Source organism: Numenius arquata, chromosome 18, assembly GCF_964106895.1.
Source record: "Numenius arquata chromosome 18, bNumArq3.hap1.1, whole genome shotgun sequence".
Lineage (NCBI taxonomy): Eukaryota > Metazoa > Chordata > Aves > Charadriiformes > Scolopacidae > Numenius > Numenius arquata.
Genome location: NC_133593.1, coordinates 1,814,061 through 1,834,758, shown reverse-complemented (window position 1 = coordinate 1,834,758; position 20,698 = coordinate 1,814,061). Strand labels below are relative to the sequence as shown.

General features: G+C 42.7%; 1 protein-coding gene across 2 annotated transcripts in view; it reads left to right on the top strand.

Moving 5' to 3' along the window:
* The window catches only part of AUTS2 (activator of transcription and developmental regulator AUTS2), an 801,330-nt gene extending 787,499 nt beyond the window's left edge, over window positions 1–13,831 (top strand). For both annotated transcript variants that reach the window (XM_074160428.1, XM_074160426.1), the window contains 6 exons: window positions 695–766; window positions 4,130–4,271; window positions 4,836–4,913; window positions 6,270–6,353; window positions 7,272–7,494; window positions 12,592–13,831. In XM_074160428.1, the coding sequence (XP_074016529.1) occupies window positions 695–766; window positions 4,130–4,271; window positions 4,836–4,913; window positions 6,270–6,353; window positions 7,272–7,494; window positions 12,592–13,831 (1,839 nt within the window). The remainder of the gene's footprint in view (window positions 1–694; window positions 767–4,129; window positions 4,272–4,835; window positions 4,914–6,269; window positions 6,354–7,271; window positions 7,495–12,591) is intronic.
* The last annotated feature ends 6,867 nt before the right edge of the window (window positions 13,832–20,698 follow it).

Here is a 20,698-nt window from a genome sequence, read left to right as displayed (position 1 = left end):
GTACAAAATCAGCAAGAAAACCCAAATAGCTCTGTGGTTCTTTCCTCCCGCTCTCCGCCCCGTGACTTGAAAGCACGGTGACAGGAAGGAGCCTTCCCAAACAGAGTGAAGTGACTGACCTCCGATTTTTTCGGTATATTCATGAGCTAAAGTGATGGAGGTACAAACCAGCAATTATATGAGGGAGTCAGATTCATTTTGAAAACCAGAGTGATCTTTTAAAGTGCTTTCATTTTCAAGTTTTGGTGGAAAGGATAGTTTTAGAATAGTTACGCTTTTGGAAATGAACTCAATGCTCAGTGTGGAGCAAATCCAGCCCCGCAGAGCAGCTACTGACCGGGAGACAGTTTCCTGGATTTCAGCAACACAAGCTGGATTCTTAGCTGGTGGCATCAGAAGATTGCAAGAGTGTGTAAAAGCCGAGGACGGGTTTATTTGGAGAGGAGAGTGACAAGGAGCATTCCTGGATATCCAGATAAACTTCTTAGCAAGGGACAAGTTCTTTGCATTTCTGGTTTCCCAAGAGGATGGAGAGGGGAAGGCACTGAAGGGAGACCCTTTGCTTTCAGTTGTCTTGGCATGGGGAATCTCCTAAACCAAGAGAGACTGGGTTAAGAGTTGCTTGAACTAGAATAAAACATCACAGGTTTTTGAAAGTTACTGATTCATGTTGTCTCCCTTTGTTTTTTCCCAGAAACCCGGGAAGTGGTGCGCTATGCATGTTCACATCGCCTGGCAGATATACCACCACCAACAGAAAGTCAAGGTCAGTCTTCTGGGAATTAAAAACCTAAAGGTAGAGTCTCAGAGGAATGTCTGTGATGCCATGGAGCAAGGACACCAGATCTTAGGTGATGACAACCAGTTTGTAACTAGGAAGAGCTAAATGGGTGTGCCTGAGAGCTACAACATTGCTTTTATTTACGGCTGAGGACACAAACATATCAAGATTAAATTTTTTTAAGTCTGGAGAAGCTCGGCACGTGTATCCTATTCGTTAATGTCCACAGACAGGAGAGGGCACAGGAAAATTTCTTCTGTCCCTAAGATGCTTCATAAAATGTGGCTGCACGGGCTCCTGTCAGTCTTTTTTCACATCTCCTCACTGGATGAGTGTTGCCTGTAGGTGTCTGGGCTGGCCAGGGGACACAGCCCCTCCGATGAAATGACACTATTCAGACACTGTCTCATTGCACTGAAGGCAAAGGGCTGGAAATCTTTTCTTTGTTACACATGCTTTGAGACTTGAGGAGTGAGGGCCATGGCCGGTTTAGGCTCTTCTGAAACAGATGTCGGAGAAAAACAAGTAATTTTCAGTAAGTCAGGAAAGGCTGGTGTTCTTTATTGTTCATCCTTGTACTTCAGGAGTCAATAGCTTGTGTGAGAAGGTAAAATTACCAAGGAGTCCATAGCACTTAGCAGTCTCTGTGTGCAATTGACTTGTGTAAGGTAGTGCTATAAGAATATGAAGATGTTGAACAGCTACTAAAACCTGCAGCTAATAGAGTTTAAAAATAACCCTTTTAAACAAGGTTGACAGGTTAATTTGCTGCAGTAGACGTATCTCTCTTCTCTGCTTCCTTATGTTTCCCCTGCTAGTGATCTTCATTCATCTTCCCATTATCAAAAAAGACAAGATTATAGACCTAGAGAGTTATATGTCCTTTTTTTTATTTTATTGAAAAGGTATTTTCTTGAAATGAAATTATTATTCCCATGCTATCTATGTCCTTTGAATCTTCCTTGATTTGATATTCAGAGAGAGGTCAGACTGGTGTATTTATAACTCATAGTAAATGCCATTTTCATGCAGCCATTTCTTTTACCTGAGACTTTTCTATCTCACATGCTGAAAAACAGTAATAAAGCCTAGAAATACAGGAAAGGATGTTACTTGACTTTTTGAGGCTGTGGATGATGATAATTTCAAGAATAATTGGGAAATGTATTTCATTATCTCAGCGCAGTCAAAGAATTAAGTATGGACTACAGTCAGAGAGGCGAGGTGGCTTTTGTCCCCGTGGGCTCTCAGACTCCCTCACGGGAATGATGTCCTCCCTCGGCGGGGGAGCACCGAGTGTGAACTCTCTGGCTGAAGGCTCGGCCAGAAGGGTTTCTCCTTCTAGCCCAGGGCTGTGAAGGTGCCTTGTCTTCTGCACAAGCTCTACGCTGCCTGACCGTAGAGCAGGGAATAATATATTTTTACTCAGAGATTTCAAGTTTGCACGCAGTGCCACCAGACTGCAGAGTCTGGCAGAATTGGTAACTACCTGGCCCGCTAGTAATTGCCTGCAGAGGGCAGGCAGGATAGGAAACTTTAAAACACAACCTTCCTGACCCCTGGAAAAAATTGCGTGCAGCTTTGGATGCTGTTTGCCTGCCTGTAGCTCTGCAGCACGACACGGTTCCGACCCGGGTAACCTGTCTGCGCGCCCGGGGAATTGCCCAGACGGAGCCAGGGCTGCACAGAGCAATTTTACACTCCTCCTTGGACTGACCAGTGCGCTACTGGCCTGGGTTCAGGAGAGAAATTATGCTCCATAATTGGCCCCCTCTCTTTTAGGAAAGGCCTTATGGCCCGATCTAACATGCCATGAAATTAGTGCAGACATTTCTGTCGATGTTAGTGGCCCTGAGTTAAGGTGTTACTCATTTGCTGGACTTCAAATACATTCGTAGGGGTTAGCATCGAGAGGGGAGCTCTTCTGAACAGCACCTGGGGATTAAATAAATCTCTTCAGTTCTCTTTGGTACTATTTTAAGGTAAACCAACACATTCAAAAATCTTTTTAACACATCCATGACGTTCCTGTTCCTCTTCAGACGGGGGATTTTTTCATTATTTAGAGCAGCACCGTTCATATGGCTGCAATTAAAGTTTGAGCCAGCTTTTGCTCTTCTGAGTAATGGCTGTCAGAGGTTTATAACTTGGTTGTTAAAACGAAGAATAAAAAGAGTTCACAGCATAAAAATCTGGCAAACAGGCTTAGGCTGAGTCATTTGTATTTTCTGAACTTTTTTTAATTATTAAAGCACTACAATGTTACTTCCTTAAAAGACATGACCTTATCTTGGCCATCTTTTCCATTTCAATATTCTTGCAGGCCATTATCTCAAAACATTGATAAAGCCTTTTTCTTTGCTTTTTTTTGGGTTGTTGTTGGGTTCTTTTTGTTCTTATAGCTACATAGAGATGTTACTAGCACTTGAAAAACAGCTACTAGACATGCACATTAACTTGGTCATAACTTTATAATATGCATATTTATATCATTGTAATAGTCTGTACTCTGAGCTGGCACAGTATTAAATACTGATTTATAAAGCGTAACGTGCTCCAGAATTACTGTTAAGATCTACCGGTTTGGTGTTACACGTTTGTAAATCCTTTCAGCTGACCTGCACAATTAATCAGCAATCTGTGTTTAGGGAGTTCTGGCAGCACAGGTAATGGGGAATTTGGTTTTCCTCTTCATTCTATAAAACTGTTGAAGTAGGGACCACTAAAATGAGTACATGGCACAAAGCAGAGCCCATCCTTCATCCACTTATCATTTAGAATACAGCTACCTCAGCAAATTCTCCTTAAAATAGACAGCCGGGTGATTCTGATACCATATAAATAAAGACAGCGACATCCAGCGCTTTGAATTTGGGGTGCAATCAGTCAAAACGGGACCTCAGTTCTTTAGACTCAAACACGCTTCGTCTGTAATTTGGGTCATTTTAACCCCTCGCTTGCCCAGTTGCAGTCTGAGGGGCGCTGAGAGAGAAACTGCGTGGAGCGGCTCTAGAATGCAGCTTCACATTGAAAATTCAGAGATGTTTGTGTCTGTTCTTCAAGTCAGGTCAGCGCTGAGACGCTTCGCTCCGGAGGGATGGACCTGAGCATCCGTGAAAACACTGCTGAAATCTGCAGGAAATGTGCATTGGGAGCCTGAGATTTTCTCCCTCCACCTTAGATCCCCCTTCCAGGGAAATAGCTGTGCACTTATGCTCGGGGTCCCAAAAACTAATATTCTTGTTAAAACCTCAGTGTGAGGGAATTGCTATGCCCGCATCATTCTGCAAGTGTGTTTACTGCTATCTTTTAGGACAGTCTCTTCCAAATCCTGTTTTTACATTTCAGAAACAGATGCAGTCTGATCCGCACAAGCTGGATTTTGGCCTGAAACCCGAATTTCTGAGCAGGCCACCAGGCCCCAGCCTTTTTGGAGCCATCCACCACCCCCACGACCTGGCCCGGCCCTCGACGCTCTTCTCCACAGCCAGTGAGTACTGAGAAGTGAAGTCTCCTTCCTGTGGCGCGCTCGTTAAAATGCAAATCCTTGCTATGTTAAAAGGGAATTTCCCATATGCTTTGCCTTATGAACTCTCTGCAAGACGTGCCAGGGGCTATTAGCCTATTTGATAAATGTTTTTAAATTATTCCGTATGCTTTTAAAAAAGCCCAACCTGCTGGAAATGCCGTACAGGTAGTAAACGGAGGAGCATTTCTTCATGCAGTGGTGTCCGACACATCGTGGAGATGACAGGTTGGAAATACGATGTATTCTACGTGCCCTTTTTTTCCATACTGAAATATTACACACTCACCCACTCACCCACCCACACACACACACACACACACACACGCATCCTGCTGCCCCTTTTACTCTACCTGGGAACTTCTGTTTAGAAAAGCAGCTGCTGTTTGTGCAGGACCCTGAGCTGAGTGCGCAGCAATCACTGCTCGCGGCAGCTGCTGTTTAAGAAGTGACGGTCAAGCCCAGAGCACGATGAGGCCCTTTGTGAGCTTTTGCTTGGAATTCACCCCTTCTGCTTTGTTTTGGCAGGTGGGGGTCACCCAGCCGGCACCCCTTTCGGCCCACCCCCTCACCACAGCAACTTTCTCAACCCGGCTGCTCACTTAGGTAAGTTCTCTCCAAAACTACGGCTCGGAAGTAGCCCACGTTGGCCATTGAGACCATTAAATGCTGCCCACGTGGGGACTCCCTGAGTGACCTGCCTACTTAACCTTTATAAATTGATCATGTTAGCCATTACCCAAGTAGCAGTTCTAAATACACATAATAGCATCACTGACAGCATGTTTTGAAATACTTCTGAAAACAGCCGGGACATTACAAGAGCAGAGGACAGGGCTGGTTGGGTTTCACTCTGGTCATCTTTATAACCAGTCAAAAAAAAATGCCCTAAGGTTAAGGCTTCGGTTCATAGAGGTGGCTTTTTTTTCCTAACTCGTATTAGATGTCTGCTTTTCCATGTGAGTAATATATTCTTAAAGTATACTGATCTGGCCTCAAATGTGTCTGTTAGCGAAAATTAGTGAATACACATTTAAAAATGGAAACACCCAAGTTACTAAATGTTGTTATTTCCCTTCTGACTTACTGCTGTTGCACTAAGGGTCTCTGCCTAGGGGAGCATCAGAGATCAAGACTTTAAATTGGCGTTTTATTTTGTGTAGGGAAGGGTTTGGGAGGGTCACCAAATGGATACAGCAGCGGCACGATGCAGGTTTATCACTCTGCACTTTGCCTATAGCAAATGCTTGGTTTGGTCTCCCTTTTCTCTGGGCTGGAATTGATCAGAAGTAGTTTCATCAAAATTGTTAGACTTGTCCAAAATAAAGTGAGAAGAGAATTTGCTTCATGTGACTTACCTATACCCTGAATGCATTAACTACTGAAAAAAGAATTCGGATGTTTTTCAGTCCATACTAGTTTTTCGTATGGTATTAGCAATAAATATCAAGAGTATTATAAAATGTTCAGGTCAGCGTGACATATCAGTATAATAACACATTTTATTTATATCCTGGCTATGGTTTAGGAGACATGGCCTGAAGGTGTTTTGGAGCACAGTTGCCAGAGTTAATGATAGTCTCGCTAGCCAGGGACGTTTCCCGAGAAAGACCACGGAATTGAATTGGAAGGGAATAAAAAGGAATAAAAATGGAGATGTGTGAAGGTTTTAAATGAAGTATGCAGAAGCACAGGCCTAAATACCACGCATATTTTAACATCTTGTTTTTCTTTGAAGAGGAAGTTTTTCTAGTACAATGACCCCACACATACTGTCTTTAAAACTAAATAATATGGTTTTTTACGTCCCAATCCCGGCTGTGTTGTGGGAGGGTGACGTTCAGCTCCCGCTGGGCACCGACCGCGCTCTCGTTGGCCGTAATGCCGTTGGAGAACGTGCTAATGCTTTATCGTAATGAACCAACGTTCCCGGGAGCTTCAGCCCTTTCCTTTGGTTTGCAGAGCCCTTCAATCGACCGGCCTCCTTCAGCGGTCTCACCGCCGTGGGCAGTAACGCCTTCGGGGGACTCGGGAACCCCACAGTTAGTGAGTAACCTCTTTGTTAATGAATTCTCATTTGCTGTGTAATTCAGGGTATTGAGCGATGGTGACTACTTTTGATGCTGTCTTTTTTACCAGTTGCTTAGATGACGTACCTCTAAGAGATGGGAATTTGAAAAGCGATCTTTTTCTTCTAAATAACAGCATTTTTTAGTCATCAGTAAATTATTTTCTATTAGTTATTTAGTAGTTTGGGTTCAACATAATGCTAAATGTCACCATTACATTGTTCAGTTAAAAAAAAATTAAAAAAAAATATATAGAACCTATGAATCTAAGGAGTTTGTGAAGTTTCTCCTGGCTTTATTGCATGTTTGAAAATAGTTAATGTGTGCAGCATCCCTAGCTGTGGATGGGAACATTTTTCTTTCCTTTCTCACCAGTAATCCAGGACATGTGCCTGGAAAAGATCACTAACCTGCATTTATTTGCCCAGGATCATCAACATTTCTCTAGATTTGGCCAGTCACAAAAGATCATCCTTTTAAAAACCACTCTCTTTCTCCATACTTCAAATCTGGCATGATTTCGGTCACATACTGTTTTACTTTGGTTCAGGATCAAATGCTACAAGTTCCATTATTTATAGTCCGTATAACGGTCATTTCCTGATGTCTCCAAAATGTTTGGAATAAGGATCATTGTCACTTTTATCTTACTACGTCATCCCTTGTCAATTTTATCCACAGCATTTCCCTTTCCAATTAAAACAGCTGTCAGATGCCTGCCCATTTTTAGGAATGAGACCCTCTAATGAATCTCTGTTAATTTCCTTTCCTTTTCCAGCTCCCAATAATATGTATTCATTTTAACTCTGAGTGCTGTAAAAGTTTTTTTGGTAAGTACCTTCACTAGAGCATACCTTTTTCTTAAACCTTTTTGTTTTCCACTTCACCATTTCAGCACCCAACTCAATGTTCGGCCACAAGGATGGCCCCAGTATGCAGAGCTTTAGCAACCCTCACGAGCCCTGGAACCGACTGCACCGAACTCCTCCTTCGTTCCCGACCCCTCCGCCCTGGCTGAAGCCAGGAGAGCTGGAGCGCAGTTCATCTGCTGCAGCTCATGACAGAGATAGAGATGTAGATAAACGAGACTCATCTGTTAGTAAAGATGACAAAGAAAGGTACGAAAGAACACTTCCAAGAATTGTCTAGTTCAAAGCTTGGGGCTCTGTTCCGCTTTTAACCCTTCCCAGCCTGGCACATTGTTAAACCAGAGCTTCAGTAGAGGGACACCTGAGAGCTGGCACCTCACTGCCTCCCACGCGAGGCACCACGGAAGATGCAGGTTTCTAACCCGGGTGTTTCCTACGGCAGCTGTTTCTCTTCTCACCTGCGCCACGCTTCGTCAGCAGGAGCTTTGCTGGAGCAGAGCTCAGGCAGCGGCAAGTGAGAATAGAACCAAACCCATACCGGTCTGTTACCCGGTGGGTCACATTTTTGTAGGTCTTTTGAAGACTTAACGTGTAGATAGGTGCCTGACAGGATGAAAAAAACAACAACAAAGTCCATCAGACGCATATCTGCACCTTTGAATACTTAAATAATTTTTTCTAATTGGACCTTGTCTGCAAAACAAGTAACCCTACCTCCCTCCTCAAAAATGGACTGACCAGAGGGACCACTCATAAAGTTGTAAAATTCTAGCACTATAAAATGCACTGGGTTTGTCATGTTCCAGTATCAGTAAGCTTCAGTGCACGCAGTCCACTAAACCAACCTTCATTCCCCTTAAAGCCCTCCCCCCCCAGCCACGCACCACTGTTCCATACCTGCAAGCACAGTTTTTATTCGGTGTTTTCATGGACTAGCACGCTGACATGTCCAGGCTGGGAAGGGTTAATGAAAAGTAAAACCTGGTCATATATTTTTTTGTCAGGACTGTTCCCGTTATAGAGTTAACTCAGTAACAATTCCTCTTAACATTTAAGTACCAAATTATAAGAATTTGCCATTCAGCAAGTGTCATGCCTGCCTTGAAAAATGCAGAGAGGCTGATTTCAGCTTTTTCAGTTGTGGCTTAATGGCTTTCCTGTTAAGTTTGCACATGACTTTACTACATAATGGCTATTTGTTTCTAATTCTTTAACATAAGAGAATATTTAGGAGATGTGCTTTTCTGACTTCTCTGTCACTAACCCAAATATAGGCAATAGTAGCCTTTTCTAAAAGAAGTTATGCTAACACATTAGATATTCTAAAAATCCATGTAAGAGCTTTGCTATGTTATTGTAAAGTGCAAAGAGCAAGTCAAACTACAGATTTTTTTCACCTACATTTTCCATTTGGAATATTTTCTGTTTGGTAGCATAGCTTCATTATTTTCATGTCCGGTGTTAATGCTTCAAAATCAATTGCTGTTACAAATTGGGGATTCTGTCCTGCAAAATGCTTAAGCGTGTGAGTAACTTTACTGGCTTGAATGGCAAAGCATTTTAGTTACTAATGATGTGGGTAGACTTTAGAATTACGTGATTGTTGCAGTTGCTGTTTTGTTGTGTTGTTCTGAAGTGTTCCTGCTGAAGAAAATCCCTTCCAGAAACACATTCCTTGCAAGCTGCTTGGGCACTGCCGAACTCCATATCATAGCTCGGAACATGTTTATTTTCAATGATTTGAGAATTATCTTCAAAATAAGCGTCATTCATACTTCATACTGCTGCACAGCGATGGCACCGGTTCGGTACAGTGATGTTGTGGCGGATCTAGCGTTGCTGTGCATCCGCCCGCGCGGTTTTGAGGAGCTCTCCTTTGCAGCACGCTCACTCTGTTGCCTCTATGAGAAGATGCTGAGAATCCCTCCCTGCAGACGCGCTCCCTGTGTAGATCCTGCCCGGAGCAGTCTGTGAGCCTCTCGCACCTATTCTTTCATCGTCAGTGGCACCCCGCGGGGTGAGGATGTAGCCCTGCTTCCTAGTGGGGGTCCCAATCTCTGTTACCTATTTTTAGCTAATATGCTCAAACAGGAAGAACTGGGAATCACGCCCGGAGGTATGATTTCAACTTAAAATCATCCTTTCATCAAGGGCCTAACTTTATCAGTCCCCAGATGGGCCCTCTAGCCAAAAGCATTCACCTGATTTTCTTTGGTTACCGGTGGGAAGGTACCTCAGAGGCAGCTCTTGGCTTGGCTCTTCCCCATCTCAGAGCAGTGTTAGAGCGGGGTGCAGGGAGTCACCTCGCACTTTTGACTACTCCGTATGGCCAGTGTCCTGCAGCCGGACTGGGACGAGATAAATCCCTCCAGAGAGCGTAGCTACATGAAACTACAATCCATGAGCCTTTCCTGGGTGCAGAGCTGGCTGGGGAGTCACCCTGCGATGGCTTGATACGGTGCCCACTTTCTCCTGCAACATCATTTGCAGTTTTGGAGGTTTTTTGTTTTAAGGACTCTGCTCCTTCAGCCCAGCATTAGAAAAAAAAAAAAGGAGTAAAAATAGCTATTGCGAGAAATAAAATTTGCTCCTTCTCAGTGGTATTTTGTTTAAAAGATGTCACCGAGCAATTCCATTCTAATAATGACATTTAAGTGTATGTAATCCTGGAGAATTAACGCTCCCCCCCCAAGAATCTATTATCTTTTTATCAACATAAATGAGGCAAAGTACTCAGCACAAGATACTCGGGATCTTTCAGTGTAGTGTAGAGCCTCAAAACATACCTTCCTTACTACTAACTTCATTTGAGAACATGATGTTAAGTTTCTTCGTGGAGACCGAGGCTTAGAGCTGTTCCCGGGTTATTAACCTAAGGAGCCCTTGACAGATCTGAGGATAAAAAATGATTCCCTCCCTGACCACTGAACTACACGTAGTTCACTTAAGTGCGCTACATAATCAATAGCCTCTTGAGATAATAACGTCACTGTAATTGAATAGGATGAAATTGGCAAAGGAATATGTTATTTTGGCTGCACTTATATTTTTCTTTAGTTACAGAAAATGCCCGTTATTTTCTCTAAATTTTATGCAGAGTCTAAAACACATCAATTACATAGAAAATTGATTAAATATCAGCAAAAGGACTCAATGAGCTCTCCCAGAGAATTAACAATTAAGGGTGCCCTCTGAACTAGTACCGTGAGTAAAATAAATAAAAGACTAGTTGTTGCAGAGTCCACAAGCCAGTGCTTTCCCAGCAGAGTACAAGAATTGAGTTTTCGTGTTGAGAAGCCTCCACTGGAGCTCCTTGTCTTGGTCTCACTGTGTCCAGATCTGGAAGCTGTTAAATCAAGTGCCCCAACTTCTGGTGGAAAGCAAGAGGGGGGAAATTAGAGCCAGGGCACAATTTCCAGAGTGTTTAGGGCCCAGTCAATCAAAGCAGAACCTGATACCAAAGAGTTAATTGGTAGTCGGTGCAGACGAGGCAGTTCTGGTATCAAATGCTCCAACTTAGAAATGTTTTCTAACAGTCATGTTCTGTACTCTCTGAGGACTCTCAGACATGGCCCATAAAATGACAGTTTCAACAATTCAGTCTAGACACAGCAAAAGATGCGTCTGGGGAAGCTACAATAATGAGAGTTTCCTTTGCAAAGATATTTTTTTCTGCAGTTGCTGCAGTTTCACCGTCCAAAAGTACCTGCAGGTAGGAATCTTACGCAGTTCAGCTCAGCAAAGAAGTAGGTACCAGGAGTTGTATTGGTGAAGGAGCAAGTGTCCACTTCAAAGTCACCCTCCGGGTTGCCCTTCAGCCAGCCAGTATTTATTGCTCATCTCGTCCAGAGTGAGTGCCAACCTGCTGTCCTCATCCGAGCGTCCTCAGGCCATGCTTTGCGAAGCAGAGACTGCAGCACCCAGAGAGAAATCGTGTGTGCTGGAGCTGGTTTGGGACTTCAGAGGGTCTCACTGCTTATCCCTCGCTTCTGTCTGTAACAGCACGTCGTCCGTCACCCCTCATGGAACAGAATTCCCATGCTCAGCAAACAGCAGTGTCTGACACTGAGTATCTGGGGCTCTCTTTATGGAGAGACTCCAACTCAGAGATCAGTTAGTGAGAGGTTAAAATCATTGGAACTGATGAATTAGATTTACCTTATGATTTTGATTCATTTTAAACAGGAAAGCTTTTTCACTTAGTGTTGCCCATAACAACTGCTGGTCAACACGGCTTCCAGAAAATAGTTGATACAGGCTCCGTTCACAAATTGAGAGTTTTCTCCACTGCCAGACAATAATTCTCCAACCTTTTGTGCCACATAAATAGGTTTGAAAGATGGAATGAATTCACGGTTATTTTGAGACTTGCTGGCACTGGCAGGGAGATGCGCTGGCCCTGGCCCTGCTCTGCTTGCTCTGCCCTAGAGATGGGGAAGGGTTGGTAATCTGAAGAGCAGCTGACTCCAGAGAGATGGTGTTTTGAGAGCCGGCCCGAATGAGGCACGTGTAGGGGAGACCGCTCGGCTGAGGAAGTCGCAGAATCACAGAATCGTAGGGGTAGGAAGGGACCTTCAGAGATCATCCAGTCCAATCCCCTGCCAAAGCAGGGTCACCCAGAGCGGTTGGACAGGAAGGCGTCCGGGAGGGTCAACACACAGTCTCCGGGTGGTGGCCACACTTGCACTGAGGTTCATTGCACACTTAGAGAGGTGATGCCTGCCTGTTCAGAGAGGTGGATTGTCCATCACTGCCGGTGTCTTGAAAGGGCTTTGTTTTCGATTTTCAGAATTAAATTGAATTGTGAGAAGTAAATTGAAAAGCTAGAAGATTGAAGAAATAGAGATACGAAATTAGTAACGTACATAGACCTAGAAATTTTTTTAAAAGACATTTGAAGAAAACGTCATCTATTTTCCCAAATGTATTCTTAATAGAAGAAGCAGGTAAAATACTATTAACCATGTAATTTGGATTTAACTGCCTCACTTTTTCCGAATTAAACTAGTATGTTTTTATTTTTTTCTCTCTTCTTTGCAAATAATTAAGGCCGTTGTCTTAGAAATACGTGTACTAGAGCTAGATTCCCTTGGGAGCCTTCTATGGACTTCAGGGTTTGAAATCTCAGTCAGATCGTTCACAAAGCAGCTTTGGGGATCTTCTTCTCCTGGGTGGAGGTAATAGAATAGGCCTAGTCTAGAGATAGGATGTTCTTCTGGTGTTCTGGGTGTGCAAGAGGAACAGTGCATTTAATGGGACATGTTACCAGCTATCTGCAAAGCAGTGAGTAGATGCTTTATTTCAAAGTTTCTCATGCCTTCATTTTTACACTTCTCTTTCTTCTAGGGAGAGCATTGAGAAAAGACACTCCAGCCATCCTTCGCCAGCACCTATCCATCCAGTAAACTCCCTCGGACATAATCGCAGCTCAAATGAGCAGATCAGGAGCCATCTGAATCCCGAGGTCCGAGAAAAAGAGAAACCCAAAGAACGAGAGAGGGATCACTCCGAATCTCGGAAGGAAATTAATGTTGAAGAGCACAAGGTGAAGGACAACTATATTTCGGAGAAAGAAGGCCTGAGCCATGAAAGCCGAGTGGTGGAAGAGTCTAAGCAAATGTCCAGGGTTCCTTCACCCTATGCTAGGCCCCCTGTTGTGGAGAGCACCAGGCCTAATAGTACTTCAAACCGTGAGGCCGAGAGGAAGAATGAGCCGACGTACGATAATCCGAAGAAAAGCAATGAAGTCAAAGTGAAGGAGGAGCGAAAGGAAGACCATGATGTTCAACCTGAGGGACCTCAGACTCATAGGTCATCTGATCAGCCACCACCTATATCCACATCTAACGTCCATCCAAGTCCTTTAGTGTCTATGCCCATGACTGTAGGTGTAACTGGTATACATCACATGAACAGCATCAGTGGCCTGGATAGGACTCGCATGATGACCCCTTTTATGGGAATTAGCCCAATTCCTGGAGGAGAACGTTTCCCCTATCCTTCTTTCCACTGGGATCCAATGAGAGATCCCTTAAGAGATCCTTACAGAGAGCTAGATATTCATCGAAGAGACCCCCTGGGCAGAGACTTTCTGCTAAGAAATGACCCCCTTCATCGTCTTTCTACGCCAAGATTATATGAAGCAGACAGGTCGTTCAGGGATCGGGAACCTCATGACTACAATCACCACCACCATCACCACCACCCTCTCTCTGTTGACCCTCGACGTGAGCATGAGAGGGGCAACCACTTGGATGACAGGGAGCGGTTGCACATGCTCAGAGAGGACTATGAACATGCACGCCTGCACTCGGTTCACCCCGCCGCCCTGGACGGGCACCTGCCTCACCCAAGCCTAATCACGCCAGGACTTCCTAGCATGCACTACCCCCGAGTCAGCCCCCCAACGGGCCACCAAAATGGCATCCTCAATAAAACTCCCCCCACAGCAGCTCTCAGTGCACCTCCACCTCTTATTTCCACCCTGGGACCTCGGCCCGGGTCTCCCAGAAGGACTACTCCTCTGTCAGCAGAGATGAGAGAGAGGCCTCCTTCTCACACCCTCAAGGACATTGAAGCACGATAAGCAGAGTGAGAATAAATACAAACCAGAGGAAGAGGGACAGAACGTTGTAAATGAACATAATATAAAGACCTTCTCACTAGTCATTGATACAGACTGGGGATGTGACCCACTGTACAATATGTATAGACCTGAGTGCAAAGATTTTGAAATGGTTCTTTTGTATATTATATGTTGAAATTTTCCAGATCTTTTAGCCAAGTCCATATGTTCCTCGTGTCTCCTACTCTATTTTATTTCTAGTTTAAAAATGTCAAAATTTGAACTGAAGAAGACGACATTAATCTGAATGATTTGACTAGAAACAAACCGCCACCAATGTCAACCATACAACGCTCTTTCAGACCAGAAGTGACGACAATTGTAGATATTTATGTAAAAAGATTGCTTCATGGGTTAATGGTTCATATATGCAAAAAGGGTAAGATGAAAGCTTTACTTTGTACAAATGTAAATAGATAAAATTAAGTAACATAATACATTAATACTTCTTAAACTGTGCTATTTGCAAACTTAATATTGATCAACACAGTCTGCTTACGCTGTGTTACATATATTGTTATAGACAGCTAAACCCCTTCAACTATGCAATGAATTTTAAGGCTTTTCACAAAAGCCTTTATAACTCAAAGGAGCCTTTTCAACACACAACATAATTAAAGTCATATTTTCCCTGAACAAGCTCATCTCTAGTAGGAACCTATTTCTCGTGCTTGTTTTGATGCAGAAGCAGCCCATTAGAAGGGTAGTTTTCCGTCTGACCCCCTGCCTCAAGCTGTTGATGTTGCTGTAGCTCGTGTATCCCTTAGAACGCGTCAGGGGGAGCGATCTGTAATCACCGATACCGGAGTCATGACAGATTGGGTTTTACTCGCATTAATCTGGGTTAAACAGTTCTAATCAAATGCTGGATATTTTCCAGAACTTCCTCACTTAACATGTCAAATTTATTTTTGGAAGAACATCTGCTTATGGCCATTCATGTCTGCTTTTATTTTTATTGCCAGTGTGTCATTTTTCTCTGTACACACACTTTTTTTTTTTTTTTTTTTGTTAAGTGATTTTTAGCAACTTTGAAACAGATCCTACAAGAAAGCTAATACTTTTCTAAATGATGGACATGTTTTCACTGTGGATTAGTAGTTTAATTAATGAACTCCGATGCAGATTTCATAATGCAATTTATTGTATTTCAGTTGGTAATAAAGTCTGTGAATAGTTAACAGGTCAGCCTTGTTGTTCCCTAATCACAGAAGACGTGAAATAACATGAAGAACACGGTCCTTTTTAAAAATATGCATCAATCTTCTGAAATCTGTCTTTTCATAACACACTTTTTTATAACGTGTTAAGTTTCTTGTCTAAATATTTGGAGAGAATATGACTTTATCAGAGAGAATTCAATATCTTGTCTACTGGACTGTAAAATATATGTATGAAATAAAATTAGTTCCATTGGTCTTCTAGTGTATTAAAGTGCTATCTGAAGTTGTTACCCTGTTTTGGCAAAAAAAAAAGAAAAAAAAAAGAAAAAAGTTAACTACAGACAGTTGTTTCTAATGATCAGAGATCTATTTTAGTAGTCAACTGAAGGTTTAGTTGTGAGCTTCAGATTTTGTGAACTCCAGATGTTGTGCAGTGGTTTTTTTTTTTTTTTGGTTTTCTTTTTTTTTAAAGAACGAAAGAAAAAATACAAAAAAACCCCAATCCTGAAGAATATGTACACTGGAACCGTAGTGGTAGCTTTCAGTATTGTAAAGAGATTGTTATATACAAACCTTTTTGCTGTTTATCCTGTATGTAATAAAGTCCTTTCTAGATCCTATGTGAAAAGAAAAGTGAAGCGGCTCTCAATCTTCAGCATGTTTCCTCATCAGCGAAGACTTGTGTAATGTAAATTGTGCCATGTTATTAAAAAATGTGAACTAAACTGCTAGGTGCTTCTTTGTGTGGAGTACCCCATCGCTGCCATGGGGAAGGAATACTTTCTCCCAAGAGCGGGCTTTCGTTCAGAAGAAATAGCTCTTGAAAATGGAAAGGAAATGGCAAGCTTTTATAAGCCATCTGATTAAAATTAGTATAGCAATCAGGAAAAAAGGAACAAAAAGGAGACCAGATCCTTGGCTTGTCCAGATTCTTTAAAATATACTAACACCTGATATACGGTAGCTTTTAGTTAAGTTGGTCTTTCAGGGCAGTCCCACACTTAAATACGTGGCTGTGTGCAAGCCCTTTTGTGGCTTTGTGCACTTCCACACAAGCCAGTGGTATTTTACCAGTTTTCATCAGCTAAGAATATGGCTATCGATTACTATGAACAATCTGTACATAAATATGTCCAATTTCTTCAAAATTACTTAGTTCTTCATAGTACAGCTTTCTTGGTGTCCTTTTTTGAGAAAAAAATTAAATAAACAATTAGCTCCTCATGATACTAGATGCTCTTTAAGGTCTCTTCCAATTCTAACCATTCTATGATTCTATAATACGTGATTTCAGTTTTCTAGTTCGGGGATTTTTTTTTAGTGTTATTATTTTTCACAAGCTTGTTGCAAATGCTTCAAAGCCTTTATCCAAGTCACTTTGGAAGAGGTAACTTGTGACACCAAAATTTGGTTTTTTGAGCAAGACTCAGGAAATCTTTCTTCTCCCTCGATGATTTTGGTAAGCAGTTAAATGCCTGCAGCCATATATTCAAGTCTGGGCTTTTTTCTCTCTTCAGCCCTGTAGCACTTGTACCTGTATTCTCCTCTTACTCCCTTGTAAATCTGATGAAAGTGGCATTTCCCTGAATTTCAACCATGTAACTAAGAGAAAAGAATAGCCCTATGTCTTTTTTAAAATCCAATTTTGTGTGAACTGTGCAGAACGTACAGTAGTGGCAGTGTGTGTGAAAAGAGCTTTTTTTCCCTTTTCTCTGTGAGGAATCCGTGTCTCGGTCTTCTGGATGCACATCATTAAACAGCTTCCAAGTTTCTCAAGGAAACCAGTTATAGATGGCTGTAGAAGGATGAAAAACTATTGGAGCAAACTTGCACAGAGGGGTCCCGTGAGAGAGGGTCTAATGAGAGCATCATCTTCCAGGCTCATCACAGAGCGCTGTAACAGGAGTGATAACAGCTTTCCCAGCGTCTGCGGGTGAAGGAAATGTGGTCTCTGACTGTACAGACTCTGCTCCTTGTCCTCCCAGGTGCTGAGCACGCTTCTGCTGATGGTCCTTAATTCCCAGTGAAGCCAGTGAACCCTCACTCCCACAGTCCCAGAAAGCACTGAGGCATTTCGCTCCCTTTGAATTCAATACAATTTAAGTGGCTCTACGCCTCTGAAGATCCGGGTGTCAGTTCATAAAAGTGGTGACGCTCGGAGGAATATGCCTGAAAGGTACAGTAAGAGATAAAACAAGACTTTTAAATGCTTTAAAACTTCTTCAGATGCATTCATTGCTTAACAAAAGTTTGATATTGGGACATTAGCTTGCAGGTATAGACAATTTAATCTTTTTAGCAGGGTTTTCCATTCAAAATATTTGTCTTAAATGTTCTGGTTTTGAATCACGAGTATTTAAGAAATGAAGTTGATTTAAAGACCGTGCCAAATACCACTGGTAGGGATGATAGGCGTCCTAAGGGTGTTACTCTGTACTCTCTGGTGTGAGAGATTTGGATCATAGAAAACCCTGAGCTATTTGCTTACGACACCCTGGACCTTTGCTTTATGCTTTAAAGCTCTCACCTTCCCACACTCCAGCCAGTTTTCTGCTTAGCAGCTTCCCGTCACTTGAGATGCCAACTAAAGCAGGGTATCGGAAGCGATTCTTTGACAGACGTCATAACAGTTGCTCCCTGATACAATGTTCATTGTATGCTGTGCTTTATCCCTTCTTTTTTAACCTTCTATATTATCTTTGTCTTTCCTTACTAAATACCTAGCTCTAATGTGGTTTTCTGCTATTCGTACTTTACTGATACTCTTGCCTTTTTGCCAGGCATGCTCCCTGTCATGGCTTAGGACAGCTAAATCTACTATAGGCAGCAATAAACACTGCAGGCAATTTTTTCCAAGAGCCATAGACACTGTATATTTTTGTTCCTTTTTACCTTTGCCTGTATGAGCTCATGAAAATGTGTAGTCCTTGCTGGGCTGGAAGATAGGCCGATGGAGCTTGGGGAGGATTTTACTGAAAAGTATTTTCATTTGCTGTGGCAGCGCCTTGTTAAGTAAAATTTTTAGCATGATTCTTGAAAATTTGACCTCTTAACTGCTGCTTCACGTGTGCAGGTGACCTCTGCTGAAAGCCACCTGGGGCACTGGAACAAGGTAACAGACATTGGTTATATTCCATTTACAGAGGAGCTACTTGACTTACTGCTTTTGTGTCTGGCAAGAAAGAAGAGCGAGCTGTGGTTCAAACAGTGACCAAAGACTCACCTTATACAAGGTTTTGTTACTCCCACAGTGACTCGGTTAAGTCTCACCTGGATAAACCAACATGCTTCTTTGGACTCCAGCTGCCATCTTTGGAGGCATTGCTCATCCAGAGCTTCAGGAGGCGATTTGGAACAGGATCCCAAGTTAAATGGTCTGAATTGCCTTTTGAAGGTGACTCTTCCTTAACTCCAGATGGAGACTAACGTCTAACTTAGCTGGTCCAGAGAAGTACGTGCAAATCAGTGGTAGTGGTGGGACTACCTCCTCCCTTGTTGATTTTAGTCTCATCAGATCTTCCTTCCTTCCTTTGCACTGTACCAATCCTAGCCATGTTCTATGTGAAGCTCTTTGGGACACAGTCTGCCTGCCTCGATGTGATTGCTCTGTGCTTGGAGCCCTGACTGGGACAAGTGAGCGTTTCTCAGTGCTATAATACAAAAAAACCTTCGGTAGTGCTAGAGACCGGAGTGAAAACTGAAGGCCTTGGTGAATTAGCCATGGTAACCACTGTAAAAGACTCCAGACTTTTGCTAGCCAAGAAGAAACAAAGCTGCAGAGGAGGGCAGACTGTTCTCCCTATGCCCTGTCCCCATCTGGAGGGGCCTAGACAGCTTGTGGCCATGGGCAAGGTGGTGGTTCCCAGGTGGTGATGCCTCCAAGTGCTTATTGTGGAGTTGGCAGACAGTTCCCAGCGTGGTCCCTTTCTGCCAGCTGTGTGGTTGGGGGACACACACCTTTCTTTTTCCACAGATATCTTGTAACTAAAATCATTTTAACACAAAGACGTTTCCTGGTCATAGAGAATATCCCCCTCCTCATTTGTGCGCTGTTTGTCTGCATTTAGACATACATGTAATTATACACATCAGAATGCCCACACAACGTCAGGCACAATATCGCAGGCAGAAAGCTCTCTACAGCAAGGAGCAGAGTATGAAATCCTCATGGCACCCTACAATCTCACACGGCCTTTTGCTGCTTTCTGCAGAGGCGTCTCCTCTAGATTATGATGGTTGCATTTCATGGTTCCTCTGCTGCTCTGGTAATACGGACTTCACTGTACCGTTATCCCCATTTTATTAATGGGAAAAGTGCATCTGGAAACATAAAACTCAGAGCCACCAGTGCAATAGCAGCCACTTCCTCCCTGAGTTACCCCAGGAGTCGCCCAGGGGAATTAGGTTATTGCCTGAATCACCATGAGAACAAAAAAAACCACTGAATCGGGTGAATTGCAGAGTCAGTGGCAGTAAGAGGAATGTCTGAGTTGCTGTTTTGTCTTTAGAAAGCACTTTAAACCTTAATCCATGTTAACAACTTACTGGGGTCCTAGCTTTGCTAAAATTATCTCCATGAAAGAATGGGTTTACTTATTTATTGATAATTCAAGTATTTCAAGTATTGACCCAAGTTGATGAGGCCTCTGGTCCTTCTGGTTATTGAGGGCAGATATGCTGTATTTTACCACCCAGCATGGCTTGTTTAATCGTCACTATTGCTCAGTATTGAACTCACTCAGAGTGTAGCATTTTTCTTCGTTGGATTTATGATATGTTTCTCTACTGAAAAACTTGCACTTAGCCCTAGGAAGCTAGATATCCACCCCCAGTACACTCACCTTTGTTTCAAGACAAGAAAATAATTAAGCGAGAACTTAATCAATTGATTAAATAGAGATTTTGCCTATCAAAGATACAATATTGCTGTATGTTGATGAAATGCGTCTTCTGCTTTGCATCTTCAAAGCCCTTAACTAGTTTCTGTTGAATCGGGGGTGGGGTGGGAGGTGTTGATGCAGCAGAGATTGCATTAGCATCAAAAGCTTGGAAACTAACAATTTTTTTTTCTTTCTTTTAAAGATAACTAAAAATGCAAGTATAAACTTCCCAGGATTTTCAGTGGTCCCTGTTTTTCAAGGGCCTGGGTGTATTTGGGACAAAAATGCTGCATTTGGAGCTCATTTGATAAAAAAACCCAAACCTCTAAAACAACCAAAAAGGAAAGTTTTGTCTCAGTTAATACTAGAGCAGCCAAGTAGAGCTGGATTTATTTCAGCCCGTTAGAAAAGGCTGTTGTTCTTCAGAGATACCACAAGAGGGTAGTTAGAGAGAGACTGAAATATGTGTAGGCTGACAGGATGGCTATGCTGTTTCATGCAAGGTGAATGTAGCTGTAAATTATTTTTATGAGAGTCTGATCTGCAAGGAGCTCTCCTGTTCCCCTGCATAAATGACAGGAATCTCAGCGGTGCTGTGGCAGGCAGGGATCAGGCTGACTAAGGAGTGACCTTGCTCTATCGCATTTAATAAGAGGGACTAGAAATGGTCCATACTCTGAGCACTCAGCTAGATAAAGGCAATCATATTTTGGCGAATTTGGCTTAAATTGCATGGTGCTACAGTCCAGCAGCAAAGCACATTGCTTATGTTAAGGGAATAAAAG